Source organism: Eulemur rufifrons, chromosome 10 (assembly GCF_041146395.1).
Source record: "Eulemur rufifrons isolate Redbay chromosome 10, OSU_ERuf_1, whole genome shotgun sequence".
Classification (NCBI taxonomy): domain Eukaryota; kingdom Metazoa; phylum Chordata; class Mammalia; order Primates; family Lemuridae; genus Eulemur; species Eulemur rufifrons.
The window spans coordinates 17,999,882-18,016,998 of record NC_090992.1 but is presented as its reverse complement, the minus strand read 5'-3'; the positions used below and the strand labels follow the sequence as shown (position 1 = coordinate 18,016,998).

At 41.4% G+C, this 17,117-nt stretch overlaps 1 protein-coding gene across 11 annotated transcripts in view; it reads left to right on the top strand.

Annotated features, from left to right (window-relative positions):
- Positions 1–17,117, top strand: part of TENM2 (teneurin transmembrane protein 2) — a 1,169,384-nt gene that overhangs the window by 715,174 nt on the left and 437,093 nt on the right. Inside the window, exon 1 of one of the 11 annotated variants that reach the window (XM_069483876.1) lies at positions 7,034–7,296. The exons of the other annotated variants lie outside the window; for them this stretch is intronic. Within the exon in view, the coding sequence (XP_069339977.1) occupies positions 7,158–7,296 (139 nt within the window). The 5' untranslated portion in view covers positions 7,034–7,157. Of the gene's footprint in view, positions 1–7,033; positions 7,297–17,117 lie in introns of those variants that run through there. 11 annotated transcript variants of the gene reach the window in all.

The following is a 17,117-nucleotide window of genomic DNA, read 5'->3' as shown; positions in this document are numbered from 1 at the left end:
AAGACAAGGCTCTCACACATGTGTCTGCATTACATGGCACCAACTACACGTATAATGAGAGCTTTGATTATTTTAAAGACCTCTGCAGAAACCAGAACCCTCACAACTCCCCTGGCACCTGCCTATGTCCCTCCTGAGTTATGTGGTCTCCGTGGAGCTAAATCACTAATAGAGAGAGGGAGAGAGCTGGAATCTACACAATTAGTGAGCTACTCAGGTCTTCTGTGGAAAAATTCAGGAGATGTTCACATTATTTAATGCAGTTTATTTCTTCATATTTCTCAGGTAGTATCTGGGTACTCTTCCACTTCCTATATATGTATATATGTATGTGTGCATATATAAGATTTCCTTGGAGGTTTATGCATGTTGTTTCATTCATAAATCCCACAAACCTTTATTAATCACCTATTTCCAGGTATAATGCAAGGCTTCAGCAGGGAGCAAAATGGAGTTCCCTGCCCTCCTGGAGCTTACAGTTTCGTGGAGAACATGGCGCTTACAGTTTCAGGGAGCTTACAGTATTAGATGAAGAGATAAATCATTGAAATTGTGAGAAGTGCTATGAAGAAATAGTTTGTCAAGGGGACCTTTGCATTTACACATCTGTCAGGGGCAGAAGGCGAGTGGCTGATGCTCAGCTTTGCATCAAAACAAAACAAACTAAAGCCAAAAAAAAGGTAAAATCAGAACCTCTCAAGCCAATGTGTGGAGGAGGAATTCCCATGAGGCAAGTGATATATACCTGGGACTTAGAGTAAGGGGGCTGGCAGGATAGATAGAGAGAAATAGATACATTTATAAATGGAAAGCTCTTCCTTCTGTGTCTTTTTAAAATATTCTGCAAATCTTCCATAAAGATTGGCAATTTCTGTATCAAGGCTGGGTAACCTCATATATCAATTCTCCATTTTCCCTGCCCAAGTTTGTGATAACATATCTTCCATTAACCTATGCTGAAAAAGCCATTTCTATTCTAAGAATCTATTTATGTTCCCCTATAACTTTCTTAAAGATATGCCTCTGGGCTGTAATACCTCAAGCTTATACTCAGCTGAAATGTGAATACTTTTGCCAAATTTCAGTAACACTGATTGAGCTTTTTCTGATGTAGTTGATCACAGGGACCGTGAGGATGTCTTCCCTTTGTGGGGAATGAAAAGATGCCAGCCCTTTCATTTGAAGGGACTAAGGACTGAATTTGCTTTTTTGGTACTTGCCATGGATTTGATCTTCAATGTCAATGACGTTTTTCCCCCAATTATTTAATGAATTAGAAAAACAACAGATACTCTTCGTTCTAAAGTTTCTTTGAATAAGTGTATTATGTATCTTCCTGTCCTTATCTCTATTTTTTATTATCTTAAATGGCACCTAGATTTTATTATATTTCAGCTCCTCTCTGTATTTTCTGAATTCTTTGCACGGTTCCTCATGAAGGTTCCCTGGTTAATTCTTGTGACTTTCCAGTTGTCAGAAACCTTTAGTTGTCTGCTCATTTTTCCTGAAAGATCTCTAGGATAAAAGTCGAGTTTTACCTTTCATAATCTCCACATCCTATCACATTTGCTTTTTGAAAATGTGCTATCCTGTTCCACTTCCTACCAAAGAACTAGTTGTCCATTTTCGTCCCAGTCACTTATAGTCATTAACAGAAATTTTTCCCATCTGTCAATCTCAAATTTTTCTTTATTTCTCTCCACTGGTAAGAAAAGTATGTGAATTGCCCTCATCCCATACGTTGGTTAAATTATTTCATGGCATGAATTAAAAAGCTTTTATAATTCTACTATGTTTCACTGACCCATACTAAATGTATCGATGTGCAAAATATTTCTGTGAAAGCTGCTGGTTTTTCATTAACACAAGAACAATTAATATTTTTTGCCTATGTACCTTCATTTTTAAAAACAAATTAAACAATACTGATTTTATTACATATCTGTTGGAATAATGATTATTCTTACCCTTACAGTAGAAAAACTGAGGCAAAAGTGAAAAAATGTTATTTAGAATAAAGACATCATTATTTAGAACAGAGGATAAATTAAACATGATTTCCGCCTTTAAAAGACTTACACTTTAGTAGGTTAAGGAAAAAAAAAAAGAATGTTCAGATATCCATAATAAGATGAACATAAGGGAATAAAAGTTCAAGGGGAGGAGACAGAGATTTGTAATAGGCTGAGTAGTTTTGCAGATTCAATACTGAGTCCTGAGACCCACGTCTGTGAGGTCAGCATGGGAGGAATGGGGGTGCAGTTCAGTCAGGGACTATGCCTTGGCATTTGAAATCTGTATTTTTTTAATGCATATCTTTGCTTTTCATCCCAAATCTCTTAAACCGTGTGTATTTTATCAATAAAGAGATCCCCTTTTTTCTGAGGGAGGAGAACTAGGGAGGAACTTGAGATCTGGAGCTGGTTTGATCTCTAGCTACACTGCCCACTTTGATAATAAGAATAAGAATAACCGTCTCCTTTGGTTCTGACCAGGCATATTAGACACTGTCGAAAGTAATGGAGATAATCTTTTCTTAAGGAAAGAAAGCCTAAAGGGGTGAATTGCAGAATTGGCTCCTTATCTAGGGGGAATGTTAATGGCCTACCTGGAGGACTCTGACAAAAGAACAAATAAGCCAATGACAAATGGGATGAAATGATAATCTGGGCGTGAAGCCCACAGCAGAGGAACTGCCACAGAGTAGGGGCCCAGCGAGCAACACTTCTCCACCGCCCTTCCCCTGTCCTGCTCCAGGACAGGTGACCCCTACACCCTGTGTGTGGCAGCTGCTGTCCACATAAGTGCTCCACGAGTCTGGTTGTCAGAGTCCACATCTCTCTCATTGATTTCTGATGTTCTGAGTAGATCCTGACAAGGGTAGTAGCCTTGTGATTAATGCAATGGTCCTCTTTCTGGAGTTGTGAGCTGGGTCATTAAGGGCATGAGTCCAGGTGTGGTGCATTCATGGTGACCTGGCATCTTCTGCTGGGGTGATTCGTATATCACAGAGGCGGTTAATCAAGGTTGGCCAACAGGACTCCCAAAATGCACAGCAGTAATACACCTATACTTTGATCCTTTCTCTAGACCTCTGGGAGTCCTTTTGAATATTAAACTCATTAACCAAAGAAACCAGTGTGCAATTAAAGTTCATATTCCAGCCTGGGGCTTTTTTTTTTTTTTTTTTTTCCAAAAATGATGTGGATGGGTTGATTCAGCATTGGGATAGCTTCTCCCCCTACCTCCACACCTCCAGAAATACTACTGGACCAAGATTTTATTTCTAGAAGGGGGACAGAAATCCTCCTTCAGTGACATGGCTCTTCTGAAGGCTTCTGAGAACTTAGAACTTAACATTTTTCTGGTGTGGATATATCATATTCTACCAGTGTATCAGGAAATAGTCTCTGGGAAGGTCTTGAAGAAAATTTATAGGTTAGGACCACAGCAGGCAACATCAAGAGTACCTGACTTGAATATGGTATCAGGAAAGGTTTCCCTAAAGGAAGAAGCTGATTCGTGGGAAGTAAAGGAAGCGGTTGAGTGGGCAGAGAGAGGAAGGTAGGTGAACTGGGAGGAAAACAGTGTGTTCCGGGGACTGAAAGATCCAGGTTGCTGGGGCAGAGAGAGGGAGCAGGGGAGAGGAGGGAATAGATGGTAAGACATAGGCAAGGACCAGAACTGGCAAGGTTTCATGGGGCATGGACTCTATGTACTCTACCTTAGCAAAACAGGAAGCCAGTGAAGGATTTTTGAGAAGAGGGTGCAATGACCAGATTTGTTTTTAAAAGATCATCTTGCCTGGCACGTGGATAAGGGATTAGCGAGAAGAGAGGAGTGATGTCGAGAGAACTGATAGGAGGTTGTCACACTGTAGAAAGCATGATGGCAAAGAATAGCGTGACAATTCATCCTTGTCTTTCAGAAGTTTACAACTAGTAAGGGAATGGACATATGTGCACAGAATTATTAAGTGTCATATGTGATAGTGCCATGAGAATTAAGCAAAATAAAGTGAGAAAGAGAGAGGTCACTTTTAGCAGAGAAAATCAGAGAAATATCTTCTTACTCGACAAGCAGGATCCAATGAATTAAGGGGCCTGAGGCTTTTTTTTTTTTGGTCTTATTTGTTGTTATTTCAATGTTAGATACAACTGCTCCCAGATTAAGAAATTGCTTTAAAAGTAGCTTTTCCACTGTTTTTTGTTTTTTTTTAATGCTACACATTTTATACTCAGATTCATATTATCTTTGTCAGGGAAGTAGAAAGCAGGTTTTCTGTTTTGTTTTTAAACTTCCTTTTAGAGTGGAGTAAGGGATTTCTCCCATTTCTGTTCCCGATCCTCTATCAGTCAATATGGCTAGGAAGGGCTTAGAGACAAGTCTCTTCTCCAAAGGACGTACCATTGCTGTATAAATGTTTCAGACACAGACACACACAAATGACTGAAAATGAAGATGGGTATGATGCCTTTATCCTAAGAAATCTGGAATTAATTGCTTTTAGAAAGACTTATACAAAGTTCTCCTACAACTCTTGAAGCCCGTTCTTGAAACTCCTGTGTGGGGACTCTATTTATCATTTACCGCTGATCGTACCTGCATATGGCTCTGTTTCAGTGGGCGTGGCCAGTCAAGTGCACTGGTTTGCTGTGACACAAAACCTACCAAGCTCCTCTGTTGATTCTCCTTTGAAAAGAGAATTAGGCTGGGTTGTACAGAGATTATGAGCAAGAAAACTGTCCTGTTGGCCATGGTGGGAGGCATTGAGAACGTTCTAGCCCATGATTTCATTGGTTCAACTCTCAATACCAACTGTATGTGAACTTGGGTAAGTTACTTAAGGTCTCTGAGTTTCTCTGGAAGAGTAAGGTGGTCAGGGTGACTGATCACCCAGGTGTTTTGCAAACTTAGCTCCAGATACAGATTTCCATCTAGGAGAGCTGTGAATTGATTTTTCAGACAGTTTAGCCCAGTATTGTAAGTATTCAGTTATATAGGTCTATACACAAGAGAGGACTGTGTCCTTCATACTGATGGGAGGGGGAAAAAATAGAACTCCTTTATTCCTCTAAGTATCTAAGAAACGCATTTGGGGCCAAGGGGATGGGTGGCTATTTGAATATGAATTTTGACTATACTCAGTAGTTTCTACAATTGAAAAAAAATGGTATCTGTGTATGAAGAAAGACACTAGTCTCCCATAGTTTGCATTCTTAGACCACACCCATAAAATTCTGTTCCATTTTCTGATTATACAATTTAAGGATGTTGACAGATCTGCATACATCCAAAGGAAGGTGATAAAGATGAAGAAAAATCTGGGAAAATTGCCACATACAGTAAAGTTGCTAAAAACAGGGAAGGCTTGGTCTGAAGCAGACTTAGGGATACGTCACAGCTGTCTTGGATATTGTGAAGAACTGCCAGGGGAAGAAATATGAGACTTATCCTGGCTCTGTATCTCCTAATAGACCTGGGGTAAATCAATTGACATTGCAGGGAGCTTAATTTGGACTCTGTGGAGAAGAAATTTCCGACAATAGCATATAACCAAGAATAGAATGGGACCTAGTTCCCCTTGTGTAGGGAGCAATCAGGAAGAGACGGGATATTAATAATATTGATTGTGAGAAGCAAGGACTCATGTTTTTACATGTATTTAACTCAATCCTCATGATGACCCATTAATATAATGTCTATTAATATTTCCATACTACAGATGAAAAAACTGAGGCACAGTCTGGTAAAGCCACTTGCCTGAAATCAGACAGTTAGTAGATGACAAAGCTGGGATTTGGACACGTGCCGTCCTATTGTAGAGTCTGCAGGTTTAAACGTGCTGCCATGTTGTTTCTAGGTGGCCACGATGTAGAGATGTTGTAGGTACTATTTCTGCCCTGAGTTTCCTGGGTGGTCTTTAAAGAGATCACCAATAGTGGTGCCTAATAGACACAGATTTTACGGCAGTACACAACACGCGGAGGTGCCTTTCTGTAGGTACACCCAGTGTCCCAAAACTTGAGTCTTTGTGCCCAGTCGTTCTGCTGCAGCCATGCATGGTCATCCAATTGCCTTCCCCATATCATCTGGAGTTGGGGTTCGTTGTTTCTTGGTAGGATTTTCTTTGTCTGCCATATTCAGCAGCTATGCTATAGCATTCCTTTAAAAATAAATCACAGAAACATCCCAAAGCCCCACTTTTTGAGTATATAGGCTACAACTAGACTTTCCTTCCGGACATGATGGATAGCTGTTTCTCTTCTTCTCCATCGCAGACTGCACCTTGTGTGAATGTTTGAGAGACATTTCCGTTTGATTGGTCCTTTGCACATTACGAAACACAATAAAGAATGGAAAGTACTTTCCAGGACAGGAACAGAGAAAGAATCCCTTTCAAAGTTGTGAAGATCTATCTAAAGGTAACTAACCAGGAAGGAGAACTGATCCAATTTCATATACGAGTGCTTTAAAATAATTTGACAACAGGTAGTTAAAATGTAAGTATGCCACGCTGTCAATCACATTTCATCCTTCTGGATTTTAAGGCTTGTTTTACTTGAGGGAAGATGATATTTGAACATTCCATGGCATCCATCAACAAGAATGTGCACATGGTTTCAAATAAGGGTTTTCAGCCTTCTGAAACCAATTACTTCTGCCTAAGTGGAAATGCCAATGCAGAGATGTGTCAGCAACTAACAAAATAATTTTTTTAAAAAATTAAATATACACAATGATGCTGTGAAACAACAGAAATTGTGTATGCATACGCAAGTGCGCGCACACACACACACACACACACACACGTGCAAACCTTTCTAAGAGATATTTCCAAAAAAGTCTGTGTCAAACAATGTTAACCCGGAGAGATGCAGAAATGTCAGACACATTACATGGGCAGGACTTGCGGTTGGCATTTGGCTGTCAGCGGGGGAGGCGTCCTCCCGCAACTAATTCCTCAGGAACCTCATGCTGAGACTGTCTACAGGGAAGGGAGCAGAAAGGAAGGCGGGGGAGAGCAGATATTGCCTATTATGTTTTCCCTTCCCAGCTGGAGAAGGCCTCAGCTGTGCCAGGCTGGGACTGCTGGTGATTTTCTGTAGTTAGACGGGAACACAAAAGGCCGGGCATCCCAGTCCCAGCTCCTGCCGATGGTGAGCCAAGCTCTCCTGATCATTAGCGTCGCTGGCACCGTGGAGCGCAAGCCCGACCGCCTCTCATGGAGGCTCCGCAGCGCCTCACCTCAGCCTGGGAGTTCTTTCCATGGGAAGGTTGCGATGGAGTCTCTGGGTAAGGATGCCGGACATGCGTGCAGATGGGGCTTTACCAGGACCTTTCCTCATTGACAGAGTGGTTAGAGTATTTACTTTAACCCTTCTGCGGGTACCCAGGGAGACATGGGGACTTGGCAGTGAAACTGTTTGACTTTGCACCGCAGTTGTCTTACAGGGGTCGGGAATTCTCCCCGAGTATAATTTCTAATTCCTATCAGGCTGTGGATCTGAATTTTTTTTCTGCTACCTTCGTGATGTCTGCCAGGTATAACATCAGAGAGATATTCTGTGAAAACAGATATAAAATGGAATTTATTAACTGTAAACATCTGTTAAGTCAAGCATCCTGTATCTATTGCTAAAATACTCTTTCAAGTTACTCTGTCTACATCTGTCACATTTTTTCACCCTCCAGAGACCTATTTGCTGTAGTTTCTCTGTGTACTAATGAAAATGTGTGATTGGCTTTACCCTTTATTGTAGCTCTGTGTTAAGACATTTTTAAAATAGGCAAAAGGAAGAGAGGGGAAATGATCCATTCTATTAACCGAATTTCCTTCGAATCGTGGATTCGTCTTGCTGTTAGTACCTTAATATTTAGTATGCCAAACAGATTTTTGTGAATCTCCTGGTGTCTGCTGCTGCAGGTGGCTGGGTTTGTTGACAGATCTTCAGGGTACCGTTTGCCTTCCAGTGGTGTGCTGCTGTCTTGTCAATTTAAATGGGGTAATAATAACCCTTACATTTTAGGGCAACTTATATTTTGTAAAGTGCTTTTACTTATTAAATGGATCTCATTTTGTTGTTACATCAACCCCATGTGGTAGGTATTCCTATTGTTATTAGCTCCATTTTTTAAATGAGGAAACTAAAAGCAGAAGATTCATCAAGGCCACACGATTAGTAAGTGGACATGTTGAGATTTCAACCCATTTCACATCTCAAGCCTTTGCTTTCTTATACATGTGAACCGTAGGTGGTGTAGACTCAACCACACAAACAGAAGTTGCTACTTCCATGTTGTCTGTTTTATATATATATATATATTAATATTAATACACACACAGACACACACATACACACACACACACACACCAATTTCCCTGTTTTCCTTCTGATCAATCCCACTTTTCTTAGCCTTAGAACATTGCCCCATCCCATCTAGTTTCCCTAAACCTTGACCACAACTGTTTAAATCATCTCCTTATAGAACTCTCTTCACATCGCCAAGTTCATGTGTCAGCTGCTTTCATGCTAGGACCTTGCCAGACACAATAACAGCTAAAGCAAAAGCCACAGGCCAGCTAGTTGTCTGTCGTCTGAACCCTACTCTACTCAGCTTTCCATCACGTGGCTTTTACTATGGATAGCTTAATACTTTGCATAAATACATAATAGTTTTATAATGCATAATACTTTTCATAGCGAATAGCAAAGGCGTGCAGTGATTAAAAGGAGAGACTCAAAGTCTTGGGTTCATATCCAAGTCCTGCCACTTACTAGCTGTTACTTAACTAGCAAGTTGCTTAATCTCTCTGTGTCTCGGTATCCTCTTTCCTAACAATAAGGCTGTTGTAAAAATTAAATGATATCAATTCATTTAAAGAACTTAGTGGATGTAAGTGTTCCATATTAAATGTTCATAAGTGCCCAGCACATGGTAAGTGCTTCATAAATGTTAGCTTTTATTATCATTTGCTATTTGTTAGGACTGACATTCTGTACATGGAAGCATTTATTGGGACTCTGATTGTGTAAATGGAAAAATTTGCAGATTTTCCTGAGCCTTGCACACTGTCATGAAATTTCATGAGGATAAAGTCATCAGTTTTCGGGAACGCTGAAGAGTGATGGGGAGGTGGGAAGGTGAGGGTGAGTGGGATGTGAGTCACAGGGATGTGAGGACAGATGGGACAGGAACGTAGACAACACCATGATGGACAAGCCTGGATGTGCCGGGAAGCTCTCATCCACCTGGGAGGGATGTGAATCAGCTCCTTGCTGCAGGCTGGGTGTCCAGTTCCTGGCTGGCTGGCCTGGGTGTGGGCCATGGAGTCTGTTGCCGCATTATTCTATCAGTCAGAGAAACAGCCGTGAGCCTGGATGTTGCTACACAATAATGATGCAAGGGCCAGTTTACAAAGGAGCTGACAAGCCCCCGCCTGGAGACAGTATTTCTTTAGTTTCTGAGTATAAAATAAAGTGTCGTATTGTTTTTGAAAAAAAAAAAAATTGTTTTTTCAGATTTTTTTCTTTTGCATATTTGATGAATATTCAGAAATGTGAAATTGATTAGACTTCAGTATGGTTTTACTTGGGCTTACTTAAACTCTACTCTCCCTGGACAGTAGCTGTGGGTATTTGGAGAAAGGAGCTCAAGTTCTAAAGTGACTTATTCAGGTAGAATGCAACACCTAGCTCTTCATTGATTAAAACTCCATATGGTGCATTTTATCCTCAAAGGCTTTACTCCTTGTCTCCCTAAGGGTGCAGTAAATTGTGACTTGTCTTGCCGAAGTCCAGTTTCTCCTCTGCTATCATTAAATAGGAGCCTGTGACATGCCTCTGAAAGAAAGAGAAATTAAGTCATCCCATCTTTTGTTGTTCAGAACAGTGACAACTCTGTTATTACTTTATGTCAAACAAGGGAAGAATTTAATACACTGTTGGAGGGTGTGGGAACATGGGAGGAAATGTGTGGTGCTCCGTGGTATCTATGAGTTACACATGGGCTCTAATTTCAGGCAGCCCAAGCTTCTCCCACGTTGTTTCCTGTCTTTTTATTTTCTCTTTTGCTTTTATTAGAATTTTGATTATTGGTCCGGAAGATAGTTATCCCTAGAGCTGACAGCCAGTTTGAGTTTAGGGAGACGTGAGACCTGTGAATAGACGAGTGTCGCTACCTAGCAAGTAGGTTCCACCCTGAAGCTGCCTTCTTGTTGCTCTGTCCACACTGCAGCATCCACACCCCACCCAACAAGTGACCCCCTGTGGCACAAACGTCCAGGCCTATAGATGACTGAGATAATGAATGAATACGTTCTCCCTTCTAAACTCTCTGCTTTACTACTTCTAAATCTTTTTTAAAAAATGAACCCCACACTGAATATGCTGTTTAAAAGTAAAAATCACCCTCTCTCCCAGCCACTCTCTTCGCTGTCAACTACCCTTGCCCTGCTTACGTTTTGGAACTTTTACTTCTGAGTTTTTCATGGCACTTATGAATTTCTAACATGCTATGTAATTATTGATTATGTTATTGTTTGTTTGCCTCCGCCCACTAACACATAAGTTCTTCCAGGGCAGGAAACTTGGTCTGCCTTGTTCATCGATACATCACTTGGACCCAAAAGGGTGCCTCCATGGTAGGCTCTCTGCCAATATTTTGAAGAATGAATGAACAAACAAATGTTCCAAAGAGGACACTCCAAGAAATTCCTTAACTCCAGAAAAATGCCCAATGCTATGTTTCTCCACTTTAAGAAATATGGACTGCTATTAGGAAAAAAAAATCATCCTAAAACATATTTTACAAAAAATCAGTATCAATGCAAAAGGAAAGTTTTGTCTTTATAACTGGCTAGTGTTTTAGTTTTTGATTAAGTTGAAAACACAACATTAAAGCCATCGAGTGGCACTTGCACAAATCACAAATGGCTCTGCAGACCACAAATTGAGGACCATCAGCCTGATGGAAGAATCAGACTTCATCCCAGGGCCCTCCGAGGCAACTAGAGCTTCTCACTTTGCTCCCAAGCTTCTGAGCAGCTGTACAAAGTTCTTGTGGCCTTGCCTTTAGCCCTCCCACTGTAGACGCATCCAGCAATTATCATGTATCTGCTGGGCCAGAGAGGGAAACAGAGATAGTGCCAGAAGGGCCACACCCAGCAAGATCGCTGATTGGAAAAGTTTCATCAACTTTGAATCATCAATATGCTTCCACCAGTGAGCCCTGAGCACCATAGGAACCAGCTCCTCAGCTAGAAAGAATGAAGCAGACGCAGAAACACTGCCTGACTTGGGGCTGGCCTGGGGAACTCGTTCTGGATTCTCCGATGGCTTTTTAGATGGGAATCAAAGTCACTGATTTTCAGTCTCTCTTTCTCTCTCTGTGTCTCTCCCTCTCTTTCTCATGCATACACACATATAAACACGCATGTGCACACACATGCATACACAGCTCTAAAGGTATTCTGCAAGTGAGCTAAGAAAATGCCCACCTTTTCAGGAAGGAAAAAGGTCCTCCCCTGTACACCTGCAAACACTTTGATTTGACTCTTAGGTGTGGGAGAGCTTATCTATGTCTAATCATCTGTTTGTCGTCTGCATAAAGTTTCAGAGCTTCTTTACCAGGCAGAAGACATTACAATAAAGATCAAAAAGAGCACGTAAGGTGTGTGACGGCCAATAATTTTCCCAGAGAGCTGCCTGCCTTCCTCTCCTCTTTGTACATTTATCTCGCCTGTGCGAAACCCTGGGTGATTTAAGTGGGTGCTCCAATCTGCGGTGTTCTGGTTGTCAGTGGGCAGTGGTGAGGTTAGGGATGAAAAGCCAATTTTAGATATTCTCCTGGTATTGATCTCCGTTTATCAGAAAGGCTTTTGCTGCGCCGGTTCGCTTCTGTGCTTAGGCAAAGGCTCTTACAGATTTACCGCCATGACTTGCTCGATCTATTACAAAGTAACAGGTTGTTTGCCTCCTTTCTTTGACCCAGTTTTAAAAACATCCAACTAAAAATGCTTCATTAAGTTTACACAGAGGTTGCAAGGCAATCAAAATTCCTCCTACAGTTGTTACCAGAAGAATTATTGTAAGGCCTCTACATCTTACCCTCCAAACACTTCTGTCTTTTGGGCTACAGAACGAATGTCATGCAAGAAATACTTTACCAAAATCCAATTGAACTGTCAGACGTTCAGTTTTTTTTTCTCCCTTCCTTTATTCCTTTTCTGTTATCACTGATTATCCAGCTTATAAATTCCACGTTCACACTTTCTCTTTGGCCTGCCTTCTCCCCGCAGAGCAATTCCGGAAACCAGGACTGTGGCCCTAGGGCACACACTACTAAAATACCGGCACTCCAAGTCACAAGAGTGTGTGTTCCGCCTCTCTCTGTGAGGGCAGCCCGTGCAAGCCTCACTGCTTAGAGATAAATATGGTCAAAGCAAGTGAATGTTTTAAAAGCTCTTTTAAGTGGTCCTTTTTGGGGTACGGCGGTTCATGTTCCCTCCTGTCTGGTGTGCTCTTTTTTCTTACCTACGTGGACCACAGAAAGCACAACTTTTACCAACAAGCTTTTCCCTGCTCACAAGTCTGTCATTTTGTTCCTTGCTTTAGATTCCTTCTGCTGAGAGTTTAAAATTGCAGCCTCAAGCTCCCAAGCAATCAGCAAATGTCAAATGTCCCCAAGCACAGCAACCAGCTGAGATACTGAGGCACTGCGTGCTGAATGGAGATTGTATTATTATTATTATAATGTTTCTGGTGGGGCGGGTGGGGAATAGGAAAGTAAAAGAACAGGGAAAAAAAAAAAGATACCTTGCACAGACACAAGCACATTGTCTTCAATTGCCCAACATCATCTAATCACCGAAGTCATTCTAACACTCAATTCGGGGGGAGTTTGCTAACTTCATTACCACCCGTGCCTTGAATAAATGATAAATGGCGTTGCGTGCTTCTAATTGTTCATGAATTTGTTTTAATACCTAGAATTTTTCTCCCGTGTAGGCTGAACTTTCCCTCACTTTAAATTGTCTGTTTACTTTAATTAAGCCTTCCCCGGGCTCTCCACCTTATTGAGCTTGACAAGTATTAATTTACAGTGAGCATTTTTTTTCTTTCTTTCTTTTTTCTTTTTTTTAATTTTTATTTACTTTTTTTTTTTTTTTTTAACTTGAGCCATCTCTTCCTTGCCTGGCAAAGAAGCCAATGAGCAACTGACAAGCAACATATTGCTAATCCCGCTTCCTTCGTGGGAAGGTGTCTCGATCAATACAAGTCAGAATCTCCAAGTCACTCCTGCTGATAGTCTATGTCTCGGCTCTTTAGTTTGGCTTCTTAGCATCTTTAGCTAGTATCTGGCAGACAGGGAGACGGTGAAAAGTTCTCAACATTCCAGCTGTGGCGACAAGAAAAAAAATTATTGTTGGGGGTAAGTTTGGGGGACTGCTGAGTCTTCTTCCTACTGCTTATATCCTGATTTCAAACTGCGTTCTTCTATCTGGTTCTTTATGTCTCAGTCCAGATTTTGCTTCTCCTGAGAAATTTTCAGGGACCTCCCCCCCCGTGCCACCCACAGTTAAGTAAGGTTCCTCTTCCCTGCTCTCAGAGCACCATCTGTTTTTTCCATCATAGTGCATCTTATATCCTATTTAAATTAACTTAGCAATTTAATTTAAATTGACTAGATTGTCAGCTCTCCAAGGAGCGAGAGCCTGTCTTACTCATTGTCGTATCCCACCTGGCAAAATAGTAGCTTCTCAAGAAAGAGACCTCTATTGAATGTGATTTGTAAGCTCTGTGATCTGGAAGCTAGAGAGAGCTCCCGCTCTCGCCTTTGTGTTTCAGACAGGCCATCGAGTCGCATGTGGCAAATGTGCCTGCCTCTTTAGATCTAAATAGAGCGCGTTCTTAGGCGGAACAGGGGCACCTGGAGACGGTGGGCCAGTGAGGATTGACTCTTCGCCGGCTCCAGTCTCTCACCCTCATGCAGAGACTATCAGGGCCAAGATGCATATTTATGATCTCTGGATGAATGTGCCTTCCCTACCTGCCCACGGGGAGCTCTCCCCTGAGCCTCTCCTCCGCCAGCCACACTTCTCTGCTCTGATGGATGGAGCTGACCGGGCAAATTGCTATGCTGATGAACTGCTCAGCTACCTGAGCAAACGTTCCAGAGAGATCTCCAGGGATATACCACATTTTAGAGAAGGATTCATCCACAGCCTGGGGTGAGCCTTTTAGCCCTCAGCTAGTTGAGTATGGTGGGCGAGGAAGATGAAAGGACTACAGTCTCAGCGCTCACTTTCCGGCAACCCAAGTGCCTGTCCTTGGGTTGGCGTTAGAAGCCTTATTGCATATTTCACTCCTCCCAGAAAGTTATTCAAATTGAGACCTAGAGGTCTGGGTGTCACTGTGCTCATTGAAAGAGCAAAATCAAGAAGCTGAACTGAAAGCACTTAAAGGAAGGATGCATTACCTTAAAATATGCAGATGGAAAACTGACATTATTGTCAATGTCAGAAGTCACCTTTCTGAGTAAACATTTACCTCTGGGCAAATGCGGGGATGTGTTTCTTTCCGTTTACAAATGACTGGGTATGCAAATGCAGGGGGTTAGAGTTGTGCCCCTGAATGTGGAGTTGTCTTCTTTCATCTATCCATAATGAGGAACATGCAGGAATCTGTCAAAAAGGCATCATGGGCTTGATTTGTGCCTTCTGAATAAAGGGGATTTCAGTGTTAAATCTGCCAGCTGGTTTTGTGCCTAAGTATTACATCAGTCTCTTGTATGATCTTGCATCCTGTGCAAAATGCAATATTTTGGCCTAATGGGCAGGATTAGCACGAGCTGGGAAGCCATAAATGAAAGTTTCTTGTTTCTAGAGAGCAAGTTAGAGCTTTTATATTATCTGCCGCGGAGCTTGGTGAATTTAAATGTATCTCTTGGGCTTTGGTAATATTCGTGTTAATGTCAAAATTGATCCCATTGTTATTGAGATGTGTGATTTTTTTCAGGCCGGAGATGCACAGAGCCTGTTGCCAGGGCTGATGAATATCTGCACGGGACACGTTCTTTCCAACCTTTTCTCAGAATCGAATGAGGTTATCATGGTGCCTGCCACCATATTCTGTTCGTAGGTCTGCATGTTCCTGCAAATCATTAATAAATTTAATTGATATTTACTGAGAACCTACTATGTGCCAGGCACTTTGCTTGATTCTGGGAATCAAGTAAACACTGTTGCAATAGTGACCACCAGGATCTGGGCTCTTCTCTCGTAGGATCTGTCCCTACGTACAGAGAGGGACAATAAAATAAATGAACAAGCAAAACCATTATAACCACACATTCACATCAGTGTGATGTGGGAAAGGAGTAGGGAGAGAAGAGGGAATTACGGTGAGGGGATCCCCTAGATCAGGCGATGACCAGGTGGTCTTTAAGCTGATGCAGGATGGGGCCAAGCCCACTTTGAAAACAGAGGGAGAAAGAGCTTTCACAGCAATGGGATTAACATGTGCAAAGGCCCTAAATTGGGAAAGAGTTTGACATGTGTGAAGAATTAAATGGAGGTCTAGTGTAAAACAAAGGGACAGAGTGGGGTGAGATGGAATTACAGAGGTTCCCACAGAAGCAGATCATGCCACGCTTTGCAGCCATGGCAAAGAGTTTGTTTTTCTATCCTAAGTGCAGTTAGAAGCCATAGAAGGGTGTTTCTCAGTTCAGTTTATATCTTTACTAAGTATATTTTTCACATCCATTAGAATGACTATTATAAAAAAAATAAAAAATGGGAAATAACAAGTGTTGGCAAGGGTGTGGAGAAATTGAAACCCTTGTGCATAGCTGGTAGAATGCAAAATGATACAGATGCTGTGGAAAACAGGATGGTGGTTCCTCAAAAAATTAAACACAGAATTACCGTATGATCCAATTCCACTTCTGAGTACATACACATAAAAACTGAATGCAGATATTTAGTACACATGTGTTCATAGTGGCTTTATTCACAATAGCTCAAAGGTAGAAACATCCCAAGTGTCTGACAGCAGATGAATGAATAAATAATATTTCATTGCCACATTTGTTCAGTCTTAAAAAGTAAGGAAATTCTGACACATGCAATGACATGGATGAACCTTGAAGATACTATGCTAAGTAAAATGAGCCAGATACAGAAGGACAAATACTGTGTGAGTCCATTAATAGTAGGTACCTAGAGTAGTCACACTCATTGAGACAAAGTATAATGGTGGTTGCCAAGGACTGGAGGGAGGAGGGACTAGGGAGTTATTGTTTAATGGGTACGGAGTTCTGGTTTGGAAAGATGAAAAAGTTCTGGAAATGGATGGTGAGAATAGTTGTGCAATAGCATCAATGTACTTAATGCCACTGTACTGCACCCCTACACATGATTAGTAAGGTAAATCTTATATTTTAACACAATAAAAAATCACTCTATTTTAGGCTAGATAGAAAGGAAGCAAAAGTATAATAGGGAAGATAGAGAAGAGGCTACTGCTCTAGTCCAGTGTCAAGACAATGGTGGCCCAGTGGCAACAGACAGGCAGAGAATCTCTGGATTTGAGACATATTTTAGATGAAAAACTCACAGGACTTGTTTATGGATAACATCACAGTTCTTTGTAATTTGAACTCCGATGCACTGATACACTTGAAGCCTGTAGACCACACTTGTGGGCGGGCAAAGACTGGCAAAATCCCTCTGACTGGCAGAAGTGTTTAAACTTGGTGTCTTTGTGCATGACAAGGAGAGTTTTATTTTTAAACTCTTCGGTACTCTTGGATGGAGTATGGGAGCAATTGCTGTTGACACGTGAATATTTGCCCGCACTGTCATACAGCAGTCATATGCTCAGTGTGAACATGACTTGTCTGGAGATTTGCAGTGATAACTAGCATGTGGCTAGAGTTGTTCATTCTCCTCCTTATTAGTAATGCACATCTTCCATTAGCATATGCAACTAACTACTCCCTTTCCCCTGTGCAGTGTTGACATTCATTGTAATGATTTATTATCCAAGCTAAATAACCCTCAATATGAAACAACAAACATGCCTGTGTTTGTGTTTTCCATTCGCTTTGTTTTC